Raw genomic sequence first — 24,865 nt, 5'->3', positions numbered from 1 at the left:
GTGTGTGTGCAGGTGTATATCTGTCTGTATGTATGTGCGTCTTTGGAGATCTGAGTTGTTGAATGCCTTCTGTGATTGTTCTCCACTGTATTTACTGAGGTAGATCTCTTCCTCTAGCTGATCATATTGTTCTGGGGATCCCCTGTCTGTGCCCTATAAATGATGATCTGAGTTCTGGGACCACAGGTAGGCTTCTATACCTGCATGATTTTTTTGTGGGTTCTGGGAAATCTGAATTCCAGTCTTCATGCTTTTGTGATAGACTTTTTATACACTAAACCGTCTTTCTTGTCCCAAATAACACTTTTTAAAATCAAAATGCATTAACATTAAGTTTAGTTTTATTTTATATGTTTTGTGTTTTAGCCTGCATGCATGTCTGTGTACCACTTTTGTACATAGTGCTTGCAAAGGCCAGAAAGGGTCAAATCCCCTGGTACTGGAGTTACAGATGGTTGTGAGCCACCAATTAGCATTCTTTTTACAAAACATTGTTTATCTGTTTGTTTGTTTGTTTATATGTGTATGAGTGTTTTGCCTATATATATATATATATATATATATATATATATATATATATATATATATATATATATATATGTCTGCGTACCTGTGATGCCTGGTGCCCAAGGAGGTCAGAAGAGTACATTGGATCCTCTGGACCTGAAATTATGGATAGTTTTGTGGTAACATGTGGGCTCTGGGAATCAAACCTGGAACCTCTAAAGAGCAGTGACACACTTCTTTTAACAGGGTTACACCTACACCAACACAGTCACACCTCCTAATAGTGCCATCCCTTTGGAGGACATTTTCTTTCAGACCACACAAGTTATAAAGTTGTTGTGAACATTTATGTGTGGTTTTAATATAAATGTAAGCTTTTGTTTTCTCTGTTATGAATGTCATGCGTGGAATTTGTGTGTCTTATGGAAATAGCATGTTTACTTTTAAACTGCCAGTTTTCCAGAAAGACTGTACCATTTTACATTCCCAATAGCAAAACATGGGTGACACAGTCTCTCCACATCTATATTTTTGGTTGTTCCATTATTACTTTTTCTTTCCTGCTTTTATAATATCCTTTCTATTTGAAGAATTTTTGTTTGCCATTTTTAAGGGTAAATCTTTTGGTACAGTTCTTTGAATTTTGTTCTCTTTGAGGATGTTTTCCTTTCTCTTTGTCAGCAAAATGTAATTTCAATTAGTATAAGATTCATGATTGAGAATTTTTGTATTTCAGTAATTGAAAAGCTTGTACTAATAGAAGTGCCAGTCCACCCAGCGAGCATCGTGGATGACAATTCTGAGACACTGAATAACCCAATTATACCAGAAAATGTTGGAAGCCAAGAACCTGCTGCTGCATCATTTGTCTCTTCTTCAGGAATTGGTGAATTCTAAATAATATAGCATTAGTAGTGCTGTTTCATCTAGATCCAATAACAGTCTCAGTGCACCGCTAGTGGTAGCTCTTGTTTAAACTAAACTTCCAACTACATTGTAACTAAGATACATATAATAGTTGTAAGAAATACTATAGAAATGCCCTTTATGTTCTACCCATGTTTCCGCAACATAATTCACAGAACACAATTTCATCTTTTTGCATGTGAATATGTCCATAGTTTTTAAAATAATTATATTATACCATGGGTATATTTCAGCATGTTTATCACCTATTTAATGGCAACTAGGTTATTTCCAGTTTTAATTATAAGTTGCTACAACCGTTCATGTACAGGTATTTTAAATTTTTCATCAAATATTTTTTGATGGTATTATTTGCTCATGTGTAGGTTTTTGTGTAAACATAAATTTTGACTTGGATAAATATTCCAAAGTGTAAATGCTTGGTTATATGAAAATTTCATGTTTGATGTAAACAACACTGCTGAACAGTTTTCCATCAAGGGTGTATCATTTTATATTCCTACCAGTTTTAAGTGATCCAGTTTCTTCAATCTATATATTTTTTTCATACCAAATTCATTTTTTGAGAGTGGGTTTCTGTCTGTGGTTCAGGCTGTCTTGGAACTCACTATGTAGCCCAAGCTAGCTTATTTAGCCTTTTTTAGTGCTTCAAGATTTAATATTTCATCACTCTTATCTGAAAATTTTCCTTTAGATATTTATTTTTGCAATGGAATCTCAGTGTGTTTGCCCAGACTTGTCAAACTTTTAGGCTCGCATGACCCACTCACATCTTTCTCTCAGGCAATAAAAACCATTATAAGCTTGGGCCACAATGACCAAGTAGCCATCTTGTTTTCTTCCAGTTTTTTGAGACAGGGTTTCTCTGTATAGCCCTGGCTATCCTGGAACTCACTTTGTAGACCAGGCTGGCTTCAAACAGAGATCTGCTTTCCTCTGCCTTCTAATGCTGGAATTAAAGGCATGTATCACCAATGCACAACCAATTAGTTATTCTTTAAGTTTAATTCAACCAGTGACAAATGGGTCAAAGTTTTCCCTCATGTGAGAGCATCTTTTGTTTACCTTCATTTTTTATCCTTTTTGAGCATGCGAATGGGCAAGACTTCTACTACTGAGTCATGTCTCTAGCCCTTCACCTTTACCCTTTATAGGATGGTATTTTCTGATAGAAATTTTGTGGTTTGGGCTCTTTTCGTTCAGTATTTCATGACTCTCAAAAATTGTAACCAGAATATTAACATATAGTATTGAAATGTCTTCAGTTTTATGTGTATTCATTTTTCTCTTGCTATTTTTTTAGTCAGCATCTAAAATAATGGGTTTAATTAAGACATTTTCATACATGTATCAATATACTATGTTCTTACTCACCCTCCTACTGCCCTCCCCATGCCTTCTCCTCTTCTGTTACTTGTATTTGTTTGTGAGCATGTTTGCATGTGTATTGTATTTCCATTTTACCATATTTGGGGGGTCATGTATTCTTTATCAAGGACATGTCTCCCCAAAAGTTTCAGAAGCACCATAAGCTCTCATGTAGCCCTTTTATAGCCACATTATCTCCCATCAATCAACATTACCCCCATTCCTGTCTCTACATGCTGGCCACTACTAATTTGTTCTCTAAATTCATAAATGTCCACTTTCATATTTTGTGTATTGAATAATGCATGCATGTCCTGTCTTTTGATATTCTGAAATGATGATGTCATCTACAAAGTTCACAGTCAGTAACTACACAATCAAGTAGTAGAAATCACCCACAAAAGGTTGCAGAATATTTGAAGTAATTGGTGGTTTGGTTTTGGACCACATCAGTAGCTATCCTTGGTTGCATGTATTCACATGTGGAATACAGTATACAAGTTGGACAGACCTGATAGTTTCTCTAAAATTGCTTAGATTTTGTCAGTCCATTTTACATCTTTATACCAGTTTTCATTTCTCTGGGATAACTACCAAAGGGTGATTATTAGGCTCTTTAGGTAATTGTGTGTTTAGCTTTATATGAAACATAAGAACTTTTCCAGTGTAGTGTCATTTTCCTTTTTATCAGCAGTGTATGAATCACTGCATTTTCTCTGTTGCCATCTTACTGACTTTTCATTGTTTTTTCTTTCTTCTTGGTTATGTATTCCTTCTGACATATTTTTTCTTTTTTAACTGTTTAGAAAAAAATTATTTTGAACACATGAAAGGAAAATTTAGAGATTACCCTCCCCCCAAATAAAGCACAGAAGATCCCTTTTTCTAAGGTGATGGGGAATCCCAGCAGGTGTCCCTGAGCAGTGCCCCAGTGTTGCATAAAAAAGCCTGTGTCTCTCACTCTGCACTCCGAGCTCATAGAGCCGTGCCATGAGCTGACATAACTTTTCAAATCAAAGGATTTCCCATTTTTAAGGGCAAATCATCTCCTAACAAGGTTTATTTCTTGTCTGTGAATGTTTTTGATTTCACTTCTTTACTGAAGACTAGTTTTGCTGGATATAAAATATATGCATATATATTTTTTCTTATTTGAAAAATATATTGTTTACAGAATTATCAGACAGTGAAGAAAACAACTCTCAGATAATGAATAACCCACATGTTTTGGAAAATTATGGTAGCCAAACTATGTCAGGCTCTGTCTTTGTTAATCTAGGAATTGGTAAGTTACAAATGATTCTTAGTACAGACAGATTCTTTACTCTAGATGTGTTAAATCAATTCATGTAGGGTAGTGGTAACTTTTTGTAATTAAATCTAATAAAAAATTAAATGTCATTTGAAAATATTTTGGCTTCTCCAGTGAGACACAGCATTTTATAAAACTTAAATACAATGCCAAAATCAATATATTGGTATTGATACAATCCATTGATTTTTATTAAAATTTCTTTAGTTTTACTTGAATTTGTATGTTTGCATGTACAGGCATTTGACTTTATGCAATTTTAGAACAGTTGTAGGCTTCCAAATGATTGCAATCGAGGAATATAAGAATTCCACCTGTTGCTCTTTAAAACCTGTTCCCTCCTACTTCTGTTCTGTCCAGTCTCAACCACTAATCTCTTCTTCCTCTTTCTATTTTTTTAACATTTTAGTATACATATACTCAAATGCCATACATACACGCAAAAATGTTTTGAAACTGGGTTTTTATTTCACCCAGTATAATTATCTGGGGAATTCATCCAAGTCACTTCATGATTTAGTAATTTAGTAATCCTTTTTGTAAACCACTGAGTACCGTAAGCAGAGGCCGCTTGTTTGTTCCCAGCTACCCAGAACTGAAATAATCACACAGAAACTATATTATTTAAATCACTGCTTGGCCAATAACTTAAGCATATTGCTAGCTAGCTTTTATATCTTTAGTTAACCCATTTTTATTAATCTGTGTATTGTCACAGGGCTGTGTGGCTGTGGCTGTGATTCTGGAGTGTCTATTCCCGGCTTCTCCTTGACTCTGCCTTCTCTCTCTCTCTCTCTCTCTCTCTCTCTCTCTCTCTCTATCTATCTATCTATCTATATATAGTTTTCCAGCCTTGCTTTATTCTGTTAAGTCATTGACTGAAAGAAGCTTCTTTATTCATTAACCAGTAAAAGCAGCACATATACAGAAGGACCTCCCACACCAAAGTACTATTCCATAGTATGGTTCAGGCTCAGGGTTCTCTCTCTTTTTCTCTCTGCCCTGCCACTCTCTCCCTCCCCCTCTTTTTCTTTCCATTTAACAATATCTTGGTCATTTCCTATGTGGGGTTATTATATTAGAAGTAAAGTAGCAGGACAGGGGAGATGATCCAGAATGCTGACTGGAATCATATCCTCACCATTCCTATAAATGGCAGGTGGGCAAGGTAGACTGCTTATATTGCCAGCACTTGAGATGTAGAGATGGTGGAACCCAAATCACTAAGCTATGGGTTTAAGTGAGAGGTTTTTGCCTCTATAAGATAGAGAGCAACAAGGATGACACTCAGTGTCAATATGTGGCCTCCATATACATGTGCAGACACTTGCACCTATTGTGTTTTATTTGAAATACTGCACACGAATTCAATTGATGATTCCTATGATAATTGTACATTTCAATTTATAGAATGCTAACAAGCAGTCTTTCTGTCTTGCTTCAATGGTAACTACTATATGGTCTTTTGACAACACAGATAATTAGTCTGATTTTCATTTTATTTCAATTAAAAGCTAAAGCACAATGTCTCTACCATTTTCTCTTCCCTTCAGTAATATACGATTATGATCTATTTTTCCACATGCACATTTCTGCTCTGTCTGTTGTTCTTTCTTCCTTCCTCATGCTGCAAGACCAATTTCTTCATTATATACTTTCAGTTTGAAGAGCTGAATTTAGCCATTCTTTGAGGGTAAGTCATTCAGTGCAAGTTTTCAAAGTTTTTCTTTTTTCTGAGAATCTTCGTATTTCTCCTCCATTACTGGAGGATGGTACAATTGATACAAAGTAATGAGTGAGATTTCTCATTTTTCAGAATTTGACAATGTTTTTCCTATTGAAATGTTTCAAAAAGGAGCTGCACCAGAAATAATACCTCAGAAAATGAATTGTGCAACTTCCATGAAGCATGTTAATGATCATGGTAATGATTTAGTACACATTAGTGACCAAGGTAATGATTTAGTATTTTCTTTCATTGTTCGGATTTAGTGGGATAGTTTTAGCTGATATTGATAATGACATGCGTGGAATGCATTTTGTAAAAGGGACTGTAATGATCAGCTGGAATGTCTCTTCTCATTTATAATCACCCCACAATGTTGATACTTTTATTACTGCCTTTCCCAATGACATTTAACATCACAGGATGTGAGTGATTCTGGTAAAGCTTTATCCCTATTTGTTCTGACTTTAAAGTTCATGTTTCTTACTCTTAATGCCTTAACATGTCACAGCTGCAGAGTTAAGAAGATTCCAGGCTATATGGCCTCTAAGAGAAAGTTTTCCAAATATTGTACAGTCTCTTTATATCTTGATTTCTAAGTATTTATTGCTTATTAATATTTTTAGCACAGATCAGCAAACTTTTTCTGTAAAGGGATAGATGGTATTTTTGTCATAGATGCTTATATCCACTGTGGTAACAAGAAATCCACCATATATGACATATCAGTGGATGAGTGTGACTGTAGACAAGTGCACTTTTACACAAATAGGTCCTGAGATTGGCCAATGGATGGAAATTTTCTAACTCCTAAAGGATAGTAGTTATTTTGTTTCTTAAACTAGAAAAAACTTGGACAATTTTTATAGTAAAGTTAACATTTTGATACACTCTTGTAAGAATTATAAATCAGCGCAATTTTTAAAAGATTGTTTACATATTTATATAGAAGTATTTAAAGACAATTATCACATGTACTCACTCATAGGTGGTTTTTAAACATAAAGTGAAGAAAACCAGCCTACAAACCACAATCCCAGAGAACTTAAACAACAGTGAGGACACTAAGAGAGACTTACATAGATCTAATCTACATGGGAAATAGAAAAAGACAAGATCTGCTGAGTAAATTGGGAGCTTGGGAACCTTGGGGGAGGTTGGAGGAGAGGGGAGGGGAGAGGCAGGGAGGAGAGCAGAGAAAAATGTAGAGCTCAATAAAAATAAATAAAAAGTGATATATTTTACAAAATGAATAATTGGCATAAATGTGGAAAAAAAAGAAGTATTTGTACTAGTTGATCCATTAATCACATTTCTACCGGAAGGTATAATAAAAAATTGCATTTAAAATTTTTGCATAAACCAGATGTGGTCTGCATGCCTATAACTTAGTACTTGGGAGGCTAGCAAATATATTTTATGAGTTTGAGTCAATCTGGGGCTACATGGTGCATTATCAGACTAGCCTGAACTATATAACAAGACGTTGTTTCAAAAAAAAAAACCTGGAGGGTGGTACAAGAATTTTCCTTTTCATATAATCATGAAAAATTGAAATCAAATAAGCAATGCTAGTGTGTTAGTTAGTGACTTCTGGTTTATCAGTGGAATACGAGACCGTGGAACATGGTGGTTGTGTGTGAGATCTCAAATCTGCCTGCCCACATACAAATACCAGTCAGCAGTGTGTTTTACTAATCTTGTGATATTCAACTACTTTTTTGGTTTTTTTTTTTTTTGAGACAGGATTTCTCTGTAGCTTTGGAGCCTGTCCCAGAACTTGCTCTGTAGATCAGGCTGCCTCAAACTTAGAGATGCCCCCGTCTCTGCCTTTCAAGTGCTGGGATTAAAGACATGTGTCACCATCACCTGGCTCAACTACTTTCTAATCTTAAATAATAGTTCTTTCATCCATGAAGAGATGAAAATAATAGTACCAAATACAAAATATTCTTCAGTGCTAACTGCCACTGGTGTTCTGACAATGTAAATAAACTACTCTGATTTTCATTTTATTTCAATTAAATAGACACAGACCACAAAAATAAAATAAATTAAAAATCCCAGAACTGTTTAAGATATATTAACTGACAAAAGCAGTATTCAGATGTACATACAATATCATTTCAACCTTGATTTTAAAAATAAATAAAATAATAGAAAGAATTATCACAAGACTATGTATCTGTACAGGTGTGTGTGTGTGTGTGTGTGTGTGTGTGTGTATACATACACGTGCGCACACACGTGTGTGTGTGTATGCTTGCATGCATGCATGTGGAGGTCAGAGGTGTCTGGTAAGTGATAATTATGGAGTTGTTAGGGTAGTGAAAGTGAGCTTAGAAGTAAATATTAACATGGTATATAGTAATTGCTCAGTAAATGGGAGGTATTTGAAAATTTTAATTATCCCCCACATACTTCATATATTACCTTTAAGACCCATATATACACTTGTTTATATAACTCTGAACATACTTGGGGGATAAAAGGAAGCAATGAGAATACAAATCAACATATTTGCATATTTACCTGAGGCCTAATAATTAAATTTATTCAAGTCAATAAACAGCTGAAATGTGCAAGTTCAAGACTAGCAAAGATGAGCAATGTCATCATATGGACAGACAGCATCAAAGAGACTCATTTAATAGAAAAACATAATTATAGGAAAATTCACTCAAGTAAAATTTGTGTGAACAATCAGTTAGTTTAATTCTCTTGGGAATTTTTGTGATATTCTTCCTGAAACTTTCCTTTCCTTTTTATTACTTTTTTAAGAATTTCAGGCAATGCACTTTGATCACCCTTTATTCCTATTCCTGACTCCTCCCATATCTACCTTCCTTTCTACCCCCTCCCAATCTGTGCTTTATCTTTTTAATTGTCTACTGATCCCAATTTGTGCTTCGTCTTTACTCATGGATGTGGCGGGGGGGAGGTTCACTGGAGCATAGAAAACATACCATTGACCACAAAGTTAAAGAAAACTGACTTTCTTCTGCAAAGATGCCATCAACTGAAATAGTTTCTCAATTAGGGATAGGGGCTGGTCAGCTACCCTTCTTTATTCCAGAAGTTTCACTGTTCTGTTCTTGTGTAGGCAACCATAGCTTCTGGCAGTTCATGAGTACAGCGGTCCTGTCATTTCCAAAATACATTGTTTTACTCTGGTCATCCCCAATCTGTGTCTCTTAGAATATTTCTGCCTCCTCTTCTGTAATGGTCTCTGAACTGCATTTGTGACTGAGAACTCCACTGATGCTTGCTCACTGCACTTTGATCAGCTGAGAGTTTCTGTTAGCCACTTTTCACCACACAAAGAAACATCATTGATGAAGTCTAATATATGCACTATTGTATGTATATAAAGATAGATTCAGAGAACAGTTTGATATTAACTATGTTCTTTTAGAAGAATAATAGTAGTATGTTCTCTCCTTTGGCTCATGAGGTCTCCAAGCATGAGTTCTTGGCTATATTTTCACTACCAGACATGTATTTCTGCCTGTAGAGTGGGCCTACAATTCCAATCAGAATGCAAATGGTTACCCCCATATCATTTATGCCACTATTGCACACCTGAGCATATCTTGCCATGCTGGTCATTAGTGTAGGTCACAGGATTCACAGCTTGGTAAAACTATTGATGACTTTTCCCTAGAAGCATTCATAGCACCTTCTGGTCCTCTGAAAGCTATCTCATTGCTCCCTTTTACTCCGCCCCCCCCCCAAGTATGTTCAGGGGAGGAAGCTACCTGGTCAGTTAAGTTGTTTATGACATGTGATCAAAATGTGTACTGTCTTCAAAAATAGGGTCTTACTATCAAGTTCTGATTTTTCCCTGTATTTTAGAAGGGTATCTTGGTGATCCAAGAAGAAACATCAGGTTATCTAATTTTCATTTGGAAGCTGCAAAAAACAAGCCAACACCCAGCTGTGCAACCTGCTACTTGGCTAACCTGATATTATCTGAGGAAATCCTTTTGAATACAGTTGCTGACCAAATTTCACACTGTATATTCACGGATCATAACAAAATGTCTGCAATAAGAGGTATGTAAAGTTACTAAAGAATTTTGTTTTTATCACCATTTTGTCATATAATGAATGTTATTGGCAGTTAGAAGAAATAGTGATGGAATCTGAATTTTTGAACTGTTCATTGTACTGGGTTATACTGATTTTACAATCTAATGATGCACAATGGATATAGATTCTAAAGAAAAACTTGTTTTTAGGATAGTGTACTAATACCAGTCTTATTGATTGTAGTTGTTTCTAAGTAATAAGTCACATTTTAGTACTGAGACTTGTGAAAGGAAAGATAAAGAAAAGACTGAATGAATAAATAAATAAATAAATAGAGGATAAGAAGAAGAAATAGTCTTTTAGTGCTAGTAACTTACAACATTGAAGAAGGATCTCATGGTTGACTCAGATCATCTTATCTTAGGAATGTGTATTGAGGTCCTAGATTTTATAGACATTGGGCACACCATAGTGTAAGAATTATGCATGTAGACTATTGCTCAGAGTCTATAAGGGGACACATAGATGGCAACAGTTAGAAATATTTTCCAGTGTAATAGTGTTGAAGGGGCTCAGAATAGGACAGCTACACCGAGAAGGCATCCCTAAGGATGAACATTTGAGTTCTATTCTGGAGGAGTCTTTATCTTTGTCTGGGTGAATGGTGTACAAAGAATATCTTATGCTGAAGGAATAATTTAGGGGAAGACAGACATGACAAGTGTATCAGTGTATAGAACGTGGCATCATCATGTTTACAGTGACATTCTTTTCCCTTCACAGAGTGTTGCCTCTTTTGAGTTCTAATATTCCCTAAGTGGTCTTAGAACCTTGAAAGAGTTAGCACTTTCTTTTTTCCTAAATCACCAAGATCAAAGTATTGGCCCCTCCCCCAAGTGAATGCTTTCAGGAAATATGTGAAATGAAGAGATAATGCAACAAAGCTTTTTCATCAGGTAGACCTTCTAAAATCCCAGGGTAAAACAGTTAAAAAATAATAACAAAGAAGAATAAAGATCAGGAAGAGCAAAGATCCTTTTTGTTTTAAATAAAGCGTTTCTTATTCATGTCTTTGTTAGTTTCTTTTTCGATTTTTGTGACTACTTCCTCTGTTTGTAGAATACCTCATGACAGTTTTTACAAACTATGACTTGAGTGAGCAAGGAAAAGACTGGGAAGACTGTCTTTCTGCTGTTTATTTTATGACTGAGAAGTTGTATGCCGAAACAGAAATACCCACAGTAAGTTTCCTTCTATCTTATTATAGAAAATGCTGTTTCCATATTGGGTAAAATTTCAGAATTCATAGCATAGCACTCAAAATCTTCAGGCCATGTGCTGTTTAATTGACTTAGGTAGGAAGAGATTATTTTTCCAGATTGTATTGCCTGTTTGTTTCCCTACTTTATATTCATATTTTGTAAAATGATTTCAAGAGAAATAAAATATTAGGTTATAGCTAATATATTAAAATATTTACTAAGCCTTTCCCCATATCTTACTGAAACACATACATGCAAAAGCAGGTATGCCAGCGGTTGTGGCTGGGTCTATACAGAAGAAAGCACAGGCCAGGTCCTTCACTACTTGTTCATTTCTATTGATGATGGGACCTGTTAAAAAGAATAGATGTTAAGGTTAAATTATTACAGATCTACTTTTTCTTTCCTTTTATTTCTCCTTTTTTGTTTATGGGTGTGTGTGTTTGTGTGTGTGTGTGTGTGTGCTTGTGTGCAGGCTTCTGTGTGTTTGCTTGGAAGTTAGAGGAGGACTTGGGTATCGTGCTCCATCACTCTCCACCTATCTCCTTTAAGACAGTTTCTTACTGACTTTTTAACTAGGCTAGTAGTCAGTAAGCCTCCGTGATTATCCAACCCCACCTATATGTTGTTATATATGTGTTCACAGCTATGCTTGCCTTGTTATGTGGATTTAAACTCAGGTGCTCGTGGTTATACAAGTAATCATCCCTTTTGAACAATTTCCTCAGCCCATATGACATGTATTTTTTAGCCTGTGTAGTATATGGCAATATGAGTGTAGTTTCTTTCTCATGTATTCCACTTTAAAAGTCCACTAGAGATTTATTTTTAACATTAAATGATCCATTATAGAAGAATGCCGTATATATTCTCTTCCTGGTAATGTATTTAAGTCAATAACAGTTCCTAATTTTCACCAGTCTCTCTAAGGACCCCACTTTATTGTTACCATATTTAGTCACGTCTGTCCCTTTAGAGTAAATTTATGGAACTGTTTGCCAGGAGTATTTGTAGCTGAGTTGATGTTTTCCTAGTGAGTGACTGGATTTCAATGATAGCTCAAGCACCATCTGTCAGAAACTAGATCAGCTTATTTTTAACATTCCATTTTATAGCCCCCAAAAACTGCACCCTAAACAATTTGTATGCAAAAGTCAATATGCTGACTGGGAAATGGTAATTTGCATATTTGCTTAGGCTTTGGAAAAGAAGCAATATCTGCCTGGTGCTTGCACTGTGCTTTATAAGAGGCCAGATATAGGTCCTTGGCTTTCAAAGTGGCCCTGTGATGCAGAAACCTTGTGAGAAACGTAGCCTTGGGTTTCACCTCAGACTCACAGAAGGAAAATTTGCATTATCGAGCCCCCAGTTCCAGATGATTTATAAGAACCCTAAAGTTTGAGGGGCCTGACTTAGAACAATGGTTGTACATATCAGTGTACATATCAGAATCACAGGAGGCACTTTTTGTTCATTGAGACTTGCCCCATTATGTCTTGTCTCACCAGGATAGGTCTCAAATTCAGGGGCTCAAGTGATCCTCTTGCCCTGACCTCACATTTGTAACACATTACAAATGTCTGAGCCTACCCCCCTTGTTTGGTGAAAGTGGAAACCAGTTTGGGTGTTTTTGTAAGCAATAATTTCTATTTATTTATTTATTTATAATTTTACATTCCAACCCCAGTTCCCCCTCCCTCAACTTCTTCTGCTTCCCCTGCATCCCCCATCCCACCTCCATAGGCCTCCCTTGAGGCATCAACAAAGTCTGGCACACCATGTTGAGGCAGGACCAGGTTCTACCCGCTGCCAGGCTGCATCAAGGTTGAGCAAGGCATTCTACCATAGGAAATGGGCTCCAAAAAGACAGTTCATACACCCAGGATAAGTCCTGTTCCCGCTGCCAGGGGCCCCACAAGTAAATCAAGCCACACAACTGTCACCCACATTCAGAGGGCCTGGTTAGGTTCTATGCAGGATCCCCAGCTGTCATTTCAGAGATCATGAGCGCCCACTAGCTTGGGTCAGCTTTCTCTGGTTTTCCCCATCATGATCTTGACTCCTCTTGCTCATATGATTCCTCCTTCCTCTCTTCAACTGTAAGCAATAATTTCCTAAAGTTAAATATATAACCAGATTTGAAAGTCATTAGGAAAAGAGAACAAAAACAAAAGCATAAAATATTTTAAAAAGCAGAAACAAAACAAAACATCCCATCCTCAAGGAACACTCATGTGTTTATCTTTTTCCTGAAATACTTATCACACCACTGGCTTGAGCAGTTCATTAGACAGAGCTTAGAAATAGCAGGTCTTGACAATGTAAGGTAGTACTGGGGTGCCTGATATTTATAATGTCATCCTCCATTTTAGAAATGTTTAGTTGTTTCCTTACCAATTTGAGTCTGGGGCTAGGTAGATGCTGACATATGTACATACTCTCTCACTATGCAAATCTATTTATAGATAATGATTTTGTGTTCCAGGATAGGAACTTCAGTGTGCCCATCTCCACAAACTGGAATATCAGAAATGGTTATGTTGAGGGTGAGGGCCCATCTCAGTGCTTTCAGGAGGTCAGGGAGACAGTGATAAGAGAAATTGGGAGTTGTGAACAGAATGTTAGTGCTAACCCTGAAAACACCGATACTGCATTCATCATTCCTGATGAACTAGGTGAGTTTTTTGCTCTTGTTGTTTTGCTTTGAGTTTTTGTTTGTTTCTTTGGTTTTGTTTTGTTTTGTTTGTTTGTTTGTTTTTTCGAGACAGGGATTCTCTGTGTAACAGCCCTAGCTGTCCTGGAACTCTCTCCATAGACCAGGCTGGCCTTGAAATCACAGAGCTTCACCTGCCTCTGCATCCAGAGTGCTGGGATTGAAGGCATGTGCCACCACGCTGGACAAACTAGGTACTAGATGAGTTCTAAATACAAGTTCTCTGGTCAGTGGATCTGGGCAATACATTTGTAGGCTTTATTGTACTATTTTCTATTTCTATGCTTGTTGAAAAACTTTTGTAAGAAATTGTAACAACTTAAAGTAATGAGCTAATGAAACAAAGATACTAGGGTCTGACATTGATTATTTTAAATGTTATGTTGAATTTATTGTTCTTCCTGAAGAGAGTTGTCTTCTGATGACATTTTTTCTGGTGAGAGCTCTGAGATAAGACACCATCGGTTCTGTCCTCCACAGGTGACAGGAAGTAGCTACAGCTGAATCAGCTTTTAGTTTTGGTCTCTGTGGATGGCACACTGGTGGTGCTCACTCAGTAAGGGGTTTGAGTAGAAATGACTAAATCACATTTTTAGGGCATTCTCTCACTGCCAACTGTGTACTATGTCAAGTGTCAGTGGTTCTGTAAGTTACTGAGCCACCAGCCACTGTGCTTTCCATGACATTCTCCCCAGGATGCTGGCCTTTAACATCACTACCAAATGAGTGATCCCTAGGGTCTCTACCCTGGCATTCATGTCAACACTCAGTGGACTGTTACTGAGGATCATGTTCAAAGGGAATTATGAAGAAACACATTTTTCATTATATGAGTAATTCAACTGCTGTACATGTTAAAGCTGTACCTGAACTGATTGAATTAATCAAAAATGAAAACTACAAGACAAAGAAGCCAAAACAAACAAAGCAATTAGAGCTTCATGTTGGCAAGAGCCAGATCAGCCACAATAGTGACAAATGAAATTTCTTTTGGAGGAACATGGTTCACTCTTTTCATTTTTTATTTATTTTATTTTTTTTAGATTTATTTATTTATTATATATACTGTATTCTGCCTGCATGTATGCCTGCAGACCAGAAGAGGGCACCAGATCTCATTACAGATGGTTGTGAGCCACCATGTGGTTGCTGGGAATTGAACTCAGGACCTTCGGAAGAACAGGCAGTGCTCCTAACCTCTGAGCCATCTCTTCAGCCCGGTTCACTCTTTTCTGACCCTAACCTCACTCTCACTAAGCAGCATATTGAACCAACTGGCAACCATACTTTGTGAAGAATTTTTATGCTGTTTTATTTTTTAAATTAAATTTTTAAAATTTCAATACTAGCCCTGCACAGCTACAATTTTCAAATTACTGACTCACGATTACACTGAAACAGAAACACAATAAACAGACATAAAAGCAAGCTCGTTTTTACTTACCTCCAACTGGGTGGGTCTGGAGTGGGTCTGGAGGTGACTACTTCCTGGCCAAATGCACCAAATGTTGGACCCTGAAGTCCAACTACCAGGAGGAGTCGCCCCAAGAGACCACCCTCACACCACAGTTGATGTAAAAGCATGAGGATTTTTAATTCTGTCGAGACAGGGTCTTTCAGCATTTGCGAAGCCAAAAGACACTGAATAGCTGATAAGGGCTACTTTTAAAGCAAAAAGTCATAGAAACAAGGCGGGTGTGGGGGAACTCGGGGAGGGGGGTTGTTTTCCAACTATTGGGATTGGCGTATTTAAAGGGCTATTAACAATAATTGGGCTGAGCCAGGACTGGAGGGTGGTTGCCAGATCAGGTGAGGTAAGAGGAAACATTTGAGGGTTACTTTGACCTCCCTCCCAGGGACTGAGTCAAAACATCAGGAACTGAGACAACATCTGAGCCTCAAGGAAAACATGCTGTTTTTTTTTTTTTGTGGTAAGGGGCACCTGTAAGGACTGCTGACAGTCATCTTAAGTGGGCTGATGAGTAACCAGAACAGATTTTATAAATGCAGTCAGGGCCTGAGGGTCCCGAGAGAAGGAAGAGTTATAAGTAAAGATCAGAGGCAGATAAAGACCGGTATTGTAGTTGGCCTGCTACTGAGTGAAAAGGGAACTCTTGGGAGGTCCCTCTCTTCCTTGTGGAGTCCCTCCACTTTCCTGGCATAGATGCAGCTGCCTGAGGGCAGAGGGCTGGAGTTCTCTAGCAGGCTCCTAGGAATGGGTGCAGGAACTGCTTTCTGGGGGGGGAAGAGGATGGAGATGGGCATAAGAAGGAGGAAGGGGGTGGAGGGGGTCCAGGAGGGAGCAGATCATAGGGATGCAGAAAAGCTACATTTCTCTCAAGGAAGGAGGGAATAAAGCAAGTTCTCATTCCCCTTCCCAAGTTTTTTCTACCTACCATTATCCAGGGTGTCCCCATAGATAGCCTTCTGAGGAGTGGAGGCTGGTCCTTCCCTTTCTAGGGCACCAGGGAATGAAGGTCCCTGTGCAAGCACCCTGTTTGGTGGTGGGCTGGTGTGGGCTGCTGTAATGCTCTGTCTCTTTAAAAGACAAGCCACGCCCACTCCCTCCCAGCTTGCAGCCTCAGCCACTCTCTTTTCTTGTCCCTCCCAAGAAGAAGTAGCTTCTGTCTCTCCCCATTTTTTCCTTCCCTCATCCATAACTCCCAGAATAAATGTCCAATTTCATTTTGTATGGTGTACCTATCTGCCTCTCCATCCGTCCACAGCCACCACATGGTGTGCCCCAGCTCTGCCCAGGACTGGCTGCTCTTGGGAGCTGCTGCCCACTGCCTGTTGGGCAGCTCAAGCAAACCCATTACAGCTGCTGGCGCCCGAGATGATGGAGGTGCTTGAGGCCTCGCCCTTGAAGCCTTCCGATTCCTTATCGCCCTGCCTGGCCGGTTCCCTGAATGCCGGGAGCGGGTGGGCTCAGGGTGCATGTAGAGTGCAGCTGAGTGGGCATGCGGGCAGAGAGGCACAGGGTACCAGGCAGAGGCTCGGGGAGTCGGGGAGGTTGGAGCGCTGCGCCTGAGTGGGGGGCTGGGCTGTAATACTTGGGGTGGGGTGGTTCAGCACCCATGGGTGGCGCCGCCCCCCCCAGCCAGCTTCCCCGCTGGCCTGGAGCCCATCGAGGCACACAGCCGACTGGTGGAAGTGCGCCCAGAGGTGGCTGGTACCGAGGGGTGGTCCCCCACCTTCCCTCTGCCCCAGGATTTGGTAAGCACTACATGTTTCCTGGATGCCACTGTCTGCCAGGCGCTCCAATAGCAGAAGATTTAAGTTCAAACAGATGCACACACACAAAAAATGAAAATACAAAAAGACAGACAGAAACTCAAAAATCAAAAGCCGTGCAGAGCAAAACTGAAAGTAAATACAGATGGAGACAGATCATGCCTCCCAGGGACTAGGGCGACCTGATCGCCCCTCCCTCAAAAATGCCCATGAAGTGTCCCCCAGCAGGCTGGGACAAAGGGGTCTCAGGACATGTCTGCCTCCCTCCTTTGGTCCCATTTCAATACTAGCCCTGCACAGGTACAATTTTCAAATTACTGACTCACGATTACACTGAAACAGAAACACAATAAACAGACATAAAAGCAAGCTCGTTTTTACTTACCTCCAACTGGGTGGGTCTGGAGTGGGTCTGGAGGTGACTACTTCCTGGCCAAATGCACCAAATGTTGGACCCTGAAGTCCAACTACCAGGAGGAGTTGCCCCAAGAGACCACCCTCACACCACAATTGATGTAAAAGCATGAGGATTTTTAATTCTGTCGAGACAGGGTCTTTCAGCATTTGCGAAGCCAAAAGACACTGAATAGCTGATAAGGGCTACTTTTAAAGCAAAAAGTCATAGAAACAAGGCGGGGGGGGGGGGGACTTGGGTTGTTTTCCAACTATTGGGATTGGCGTATTTAAAGGGCTATTAACAATAATTGGGCTGAGCCAGGACTGGAGGGTGGTTGCCAGATCAGGTGAGGTAAGAGGAAACATTTGAGGGTTACTTTGACCTCCCTCCAAGGGACTGAGTCAAAGCATCAGGAACTGAGTCAACATCTTAAGGGTTAACTTGCCCCAATTTCAATAACTGAGTTCTATCTGGAGAACATTCACAAAGACTCAGGGAGATGGAAAGTTCCCAACATTTCAGTACATATGTGGGTAATTGTTAGATTCCTGGTTCCCAGAGGAGGGGGGAAAGCACTAAGGCTGAGAGGCCTCAGAGTTATTTTAGTGTTTTACAACATTTTCTCCAGGATATTTTTCTAATGAATATTTGAAACATTAGAATTTCTACATAATTACTCTTTTCAGGTATATTTCCCTCAAAAATCAACAGTCTTTATAATCATTGCTCTATATTGGCTTATAACATTCCAGAGTTGGTATATTCCAATTTATTTAACTGACTCCTTTCTTTATTTGTTGCCTTTTGTTGAAAGTTTATTTTTAGGAGTGGCTTACCCACCACAGGGCTATTTACCTTCATTTAAATACTATATCCCATATTTTCTTAGGTTCTGTGGAACTAAATTATCATCTTAGTATATCAGTCTCCTAGAATTAAGGCTTTGGGCCCAATTAGAAGGTTCTAAATAATCTACTCTGTTTTAATGTGTGTGATTCAACATATGTACTCCTATGCATTGAGTGATGACTGTTAAAAGACAAAAATACTTATTGACTTGTAAAAATCATACCATTTTTCTTTGAGACATTTTTGTCCACAAATAACCTTTAGTCATATATAATGCATAGTAATTTTCACGTATGATTGATTTCAATCATTGTGGAAAGTAGATGCTAATAATCTATAGAGTTGAAAAATAATTTTTCAGTTCTACTAAGATATCTAAAATAATGTTATCTATGACAATCCAGAGTTTGTTGTTTGTGTAGAGATGAATGTATTACTAAATAGAAAACCTACTTTTTAAAGTTTAAATGCATCAGTAAGAATTATGTTGTTTATTTTTGAAAGTCTTTTTTTTGTGAGTAGGGAAATAATACATAAACTTGATTAGAATTTATCAACTAAATTTACCTAAATTTAATTTTAGTAATTATTGCATGCCAGAATGTAGCAGAACACAAAGGCATCTTTTTGAACAATGGTGGCATATGCTAGCAGTAATATACATCTCACTTCTTATGTCTCATGATATACTAATTTTTAAAAATAATTTAAAATTTTAAGTTATATTTTAAAATTATTTCAAAGAATTTAAAACAATGTATTTAAATCATATTATTTACCCTCCTCCAAGTCCTCCAAGATCCCTTCCATCTCCCTATCCACCCAATTTCTTGTTTTTAACCTACTCTCAGAAAAGCTCAAAAACCTATAAAATCAAAACACTAGAAACTTAATGTTTAATTATTTTAAGTATTCTAGTTCTTGAAACTAAAAATCTGGAAAAATTAATTTTTCTAACAGTGCATTTTAAAAGTACAATCTAATCTGTCTTTCTGTTTTGTTTCTAGTATATCTCGGAGATCCATCTAGAAATATACCAATACCATATTCAGTACTGAAAATAGCAAAAACCCGATTGCGCCCAGATCTGTCAGCCAAATACATCATTCTCCACTTGTTTCCAGAGAAAATCCTAATTAGAAGTAATGTTTATGGCAATACAGATTGTGGCCTGTTTGCCCTTGATTCCAATAGGATTGGTGCTCTCAAAGGTTTGTTACATGTAGACTATAAGAGAATAAATACAAGTCAATGGTATTAGGAGAAAAGGGCAAAAAGAATAATCAAATTCATTTGTCTTTCCTCTGAGAGATCGATGTTGTACTAATTCTTTCACTGAGGACTAATAAATTTCATAATTTGTAATTCTCTCTGCATTTGGCTTTTGAAGGCTAACTGCTCTGTCTTGAATGGACTAAACTAAGATAGGGAAGGCTCTACTGACTATGGTCTGCCATAGGTATTGTAACTCAACTTTCACTAACTGAAGCAAAGCGTTGAAAATGAAGGCTTTCATTGATTTGCAGAATTTTCCTGGTGTTGGTTCTACACCTATAACACATGTAAATGAAGCAAGAAATCTTTCTTCCAAAATTCTGTGAGATCTTAAATTTAGACACAGGAGAAAATAGAATACTTCTCATGTTGCTAATGCTCAACACAGATATACATACTTCTGATTCCAAACCTGACCTCCTGTTATAAATCTTTGGTTCTTCCTCATACCACATAATTCCATTTCCAGCAAATTAGAACAACACTGATATTTCAGGTTAAACTAAAGAAACCTAAATTACAGCTCCCTTTGTAAGCATTTGCTATCGTCTCAGTCAATTGTTTTTCACCTTTAAAACAAACAGCTGAAACCTACACTAATATAGCACATTGTGTTCACTATCTGCTACAGCTTTTGGTCATGGACACATGACTTGTTTTTAGTTTTATAAAAGTGTCCATCAGGGGATAGGGAGATAGGTCATCCAGTATAAAAAAAATGCTTGCTTTGCAAGCGTGAGGATCTGAGTTTGCTTCTCAGAACCCATGTGAAAACACAGGACATTGTGGTACACATTCATAATCCCAGGACTGGGGAGACAGAGACAGGGAACTCTTTGAGGCTTGATAGCCGGTCATTTATCTTAATTGGTGAGTTCTAGACCAGTAAGAGACCTTGTCTCAAATATACTCCTTGGCATGTCTGAGGATGACACTCAAGGTTGTCGGTACGCTGGCTTCCTTAAGCACATGTGTACCAGCACAAACACACCTAGGAATAAAAACATTCATCAAAATACAGTCTACTACTGAATCCAGTTACTTATTACAGAAGCTTCCTTCTAGACTACTGCTGATCTCGGTAGTATTGGGGATGTGAAACCTTCTAACACATGTATTGCTAAACATTTTGAATTGGTGCTTTGTTATCAGCGTTGTCCTGATTTATTAGCTTATTAATTTTGCAGAAACAGAAATAGAACAATGTTACAAACAATTTCTGACATGTCATGGCCACCAGAGTTTAAAGGATCAAAACACTGAGGCATTAACCTGCAAAAGCATTTGAGAGCAGCTTTGATATACGAATAAATATCTCTTCTCTCCACCTGCCCTTGTTTTGCCACTTTCTCTAAGAACAGTTCTTGAATGATGTGGCTTTCTCACCTTTCCTTAGCAAAAAAAAAAAAAAAAAAAAAAGCATTGCTAGCTTCCTGAGTCTCCAAGTGTGAAGACACTGCAGTTTCTCATACATTTCAACGATTTAAGATAGTTGGTTTTGAGATAATGAATAGGTTAGATGCAGGTTGAGATGCTTAACAATGAGTGTTGATCTTGGTAATTAAGACAGCTAAGAATTTCTGTTCTGGCATGTAATGAGTTCGTTGGAGATTATTATGATTTGAAATGATGTTTTATGTAATTATTTATTATAAAAAGATTAATCCAGCTCATTAAATAATGGTTGCAATCCGTGCATTTCAGTTCATTAAATTCTTAAGATCCTTGTTTGGGTGTTCAGTTCAGTTATAGACCTGGATTTGATTCCCAGCACTGAAAAATGGGGGAAATGACAGTAAAGGAGGAAAACTAAGTGCATGAATTAGTTTCTCTGAGAAGTGATTTTCAAGTAACTGTTCTGTTTTAAATTTTTACCACCAGAATTTCTTCAGGACAACTACCCTGATTATGATCTAGAAGAAACTGAATATTATTGGAAATTGTGTGTGACAGCCATCAACATCTGTCTCCAAACTCTTAGACAAGACCCAAGACTGTCATTTACTAATTTCTAGCATTCTAATGCCATTACTAATTTCTAGCAGCATCTCCTTCCATGGAGTTGACCAAAGTGTCTGATGAAACTAACTGAAGCACTTACCTACCCATTTTTCTAAAACAGTAGATCATTTCTGTAAGTTTCTGAAGTTGTATTACTATAATTAACCTGTCATAATGACAAAATTTTGAATTGACTACCTAATAATTGACAAAAGATCTTCTGCTTTCAAGAAATACTTTTGTCTCTGGACAAAGTGTGGAGCAATATACTGCTGTCTTGAGCCACCAGTTAGGATAATACCAGGAAATTCTTAAAAGATTGTTTTACATGGTTATTTGAATATAGAGTGAGGATGGGATACTTAGCACTTAATGATGGAAGAAAAATGAGTATAAGCAACGCACATGTAAGTAGAGAACTATACTTAGGACAGCCCATAATCTTTTAAGCATAACTTGCATACAATAGAAATTTGCCAAGTGAGTTGACCCTTTAGAACTTAGGTATAAACGGGTTCATTCATAAAGGAGGTATTATTTACTTATAGCCAGAACATCTTGAGTGTCTTTCCTATACATTGTATACAATTATAAGGTTGCTGTCACATTTATTTGACCTAAACCTTTCAGGGAAAAAAAACTAGATGCCTTGATTTACTCCTGATATTCCTTAAATTACCTCTTGATAACATTTTATCACACAAGTTTGCTCAGGCTGAATATAGAAAACTACCAGGGGAGTTGGCATTCCTTTCAGTAATTAAAATTAACAATGTCTGCGAATAACAAGAATCTTACCAAATTCAGGCACTGAAATTATTTTTGATTTCTGGAATGTCTGGGTAAAATTTTTAATATATTTCTCATTTTTCAGATATAGTATACTAGTCAAATGCACACAAATTTAAGTTGACAGTATTTCATATATAAGACAACATGTATAAGACAAAATTCAGAGAAAAGTGCTTTTAAAGCAATGGTTCTCAACCTATGAGTCTCAACCCCTTTTGGGGAGGCATATCAGATATCCTGCATATTAGATACTTACGTTATAATTCACAGCAGTAGGAAAACTACAGTTATGAAGCAGCACAATATGAGGAACTGTATTACAGGGTCAAATTAGGAAAGTTGAGAACTACTGTCTTTAAGGATACGGCACAAATATTGGAAAAGTGAAAAACATCCATCTTGCTCATGAATAATATTTTGTTTTTTTTTAAGTACCTTGTTGTAGAACAAATTATTGGATGTTTTAGCCACAGGAATAATTCCATTATTTGAATATTTGTGTTTAGGAAACATTTTATAAGTCATAACGCCATCTTTTATCTTTAGACATATCAAAAATTGTGTGCACTTGAAGTAAATTTTAAATTGCTCATTAAACTTTTCTCATGAAAATTTTCAGTATAAACAAAAATTCGATCTTACATAGTTGACCTTGACTAACTTCAGAGTTTTAATAAATCAGAGAAAAAAATCTAGTGAAAAGTATGGCACTGTAAGTCAGTTAAATAGTATAGCTACTTTGAAGTCCTGTTATTTTCACAACCTGTGAGAGATAGTAATGTTTTGTGACCAATTATAGAAGATATACACATGTATGTATGTACATACACACACACACAACTTTTTTGAAAACTAAATTTAACTTTTAGAGTTTTAGTACAAAGTAGTATGACTTTATACTGATTATTCATGACGTATTAGACATTGTAGATAGCTGTGGAAATAGCTTAGTGGTGGAACACATGTTTACATGCACAAGACTCTAGGTTAATTCCTGGCACCAAAAGAACAAAAGAAATAGATGTTTTAAGGTTCATGCCTCTATATAAATAAGTAAGAAAGTAAGTTTTTCCTTTAGCTTAACAAAACTATAGTGTTTTATGTACATCTTTATTTTAATGGTGTGCTTACAAAGGTAGATAGTTTTAAAAATCTCCCATAATTAGATAGAAGAATGTTGCATGTTTTTGGGGTTTTTTTGTGGTTGATTGTTATTGAACTCTACAGACAGAAGAATTTTGACAAGTATTATTTAGACTCACTCCAGCTTCATCATTTAGTTTAAACCTATTTCACAAATATTGACAGTTTCTCTAACAGAAATAAAAATCCATGCTATAAACACACATCAAAGCATAACATTGTTCTTCAGAAATACATCCAACTATTTGGTAGTTAAAATACAATTAAAAGGAAAAGTGAAATTGTATGCTGGGCAAGAATTAACTCCAAACCTCATCTACAGATTTCAAATTAAATTTGCCCTTTTGGAAAAAAATACAAGATTAAGATTTTCTGTTTTCAAATTTTCAAGATATAATGGCCATTGCTTATGTAAGTTATTTGGAGAAGTCCTACAAACACATTTTCTACAGAAACGGAAACACAAGTAACTTAAGTTGTTCATTGTGATAGTCACCAGGACTATGTAACTGCTAAACATCTGAACAATTAGAGGAATTAAATTTAAATTTGGGATGACTAAAATTAAAAGGTATGGATGAATGTCATATTTGATATTTATTGGCTTTTTATTTTGGAATTGGAAGGATTGAATTTTAAGACTCATACATGCTAGACAAGTACTTCATTGCATTTCAAGTCCAAACAATGCCCTTTATTTGTATAAAGTACTCAAAATAGTTCCCATGGTTTGAAATATAACGTGTATATCTTCTGTGAAAATCATATACTGCAAGATAATTTCATAATGGTACTGAATACTTTATTGTACACTTGCTGTCTTCAAAACTTTACAGATTAATCCTGTTGTGTTAGCTCAATAACTTTCTACTTTTAAGACTTGCTTTTGAAAAGTACATTTATCTTTACTTTTTGTTGTCCAGATAAATGTAATGAATAAACATTTAAACTATCCTTAACATAAATTCTTTGGTTGCTTTTTTTAATGAACACATTTTATAGAACTCATACTAAGGTTATCTTATAGTGTTTCATGTTAATGATGTACTTTTGGGGGGAGGGCATTTCGAGACAAAGTTTCTCTGTGTTTGCCCTGGCTGTCTTAGAACTCACTCTTGTAGACCAGGCTGGCCTTGAACTCACAAAGATCTCTTGCCTCTGCCTCCAGAGTGCTGAGATTAAAGGCATGTGCCACCACCACCTGGCCAGTCAGTCTCATAACTGAAACCCATCTAGGATACTTCTTTCTTTGTTAAGCAAATATAGGCAATACACTGTTTATAGTGAACTTTTACACTATGTTTATAAAACACTTCATTCTCCTTTA

General features: G+C 37.0%; 1 protein-coding gene across 1 annotated transcript in view; it reads left to right on the top strand.

Annotated features, from left to right (window-relative positions):
* Window positions 1-24,455, top strand: part of Bend2 (BEN domain containing 2) — a 59,790-nt gene extending 35,335 nt beyond the window's left edge. The window contains exons 9-15 of the mRNA XM_085684499.2: window positions 1,244-1,393; window positions 5,970-6,068; window positions 9,696-9,896; window positions 10,992-11,113; window positions 13,620-13,809; window positions 19,335-19,538; window positions 21,484-24,455. Of these exons, the coding sequence (XP_085540625.1) occupies window positions 1,244-1,393; window positions 5,970-6,068; window positions 9,696-9,896; window positions 10,992-11,113; window positions 13,620-13,809; window positions 19,335-19,538; window positions 21,484-21,617 (1,100 nt within the window). The 3' untranslated portion in view covers window positions 21,618-24,455. The remainder of the gene's footprint in view (window positions 1-1,243; window positions 1,394-5,969; window positions 6,069-9,695; window positions 9,897-10,991; window positions 11,114-13,619; window positions 13,810-19,334; window positions 19,539-21,483) is intronic.
* Window positions 24,456-24,865: the final 410 nt, after the last annotated feature.

Source organism: Myodes glareolus, chromosome X (assembly GCF_982192425.1).
Source record: "Myodes glareolus chromosome X, mMyoGla1.1, whole genome shotgun sequence".
Lineage (NCBI taxonomy): Eukaryota > Metazoa > Chordata > Mammalia > Rodentia > Cricetidae > Myodes > Myodes glareolus.
This window is presented reverse-complemented; position numbering and strand designations above follow the sequence as displayed.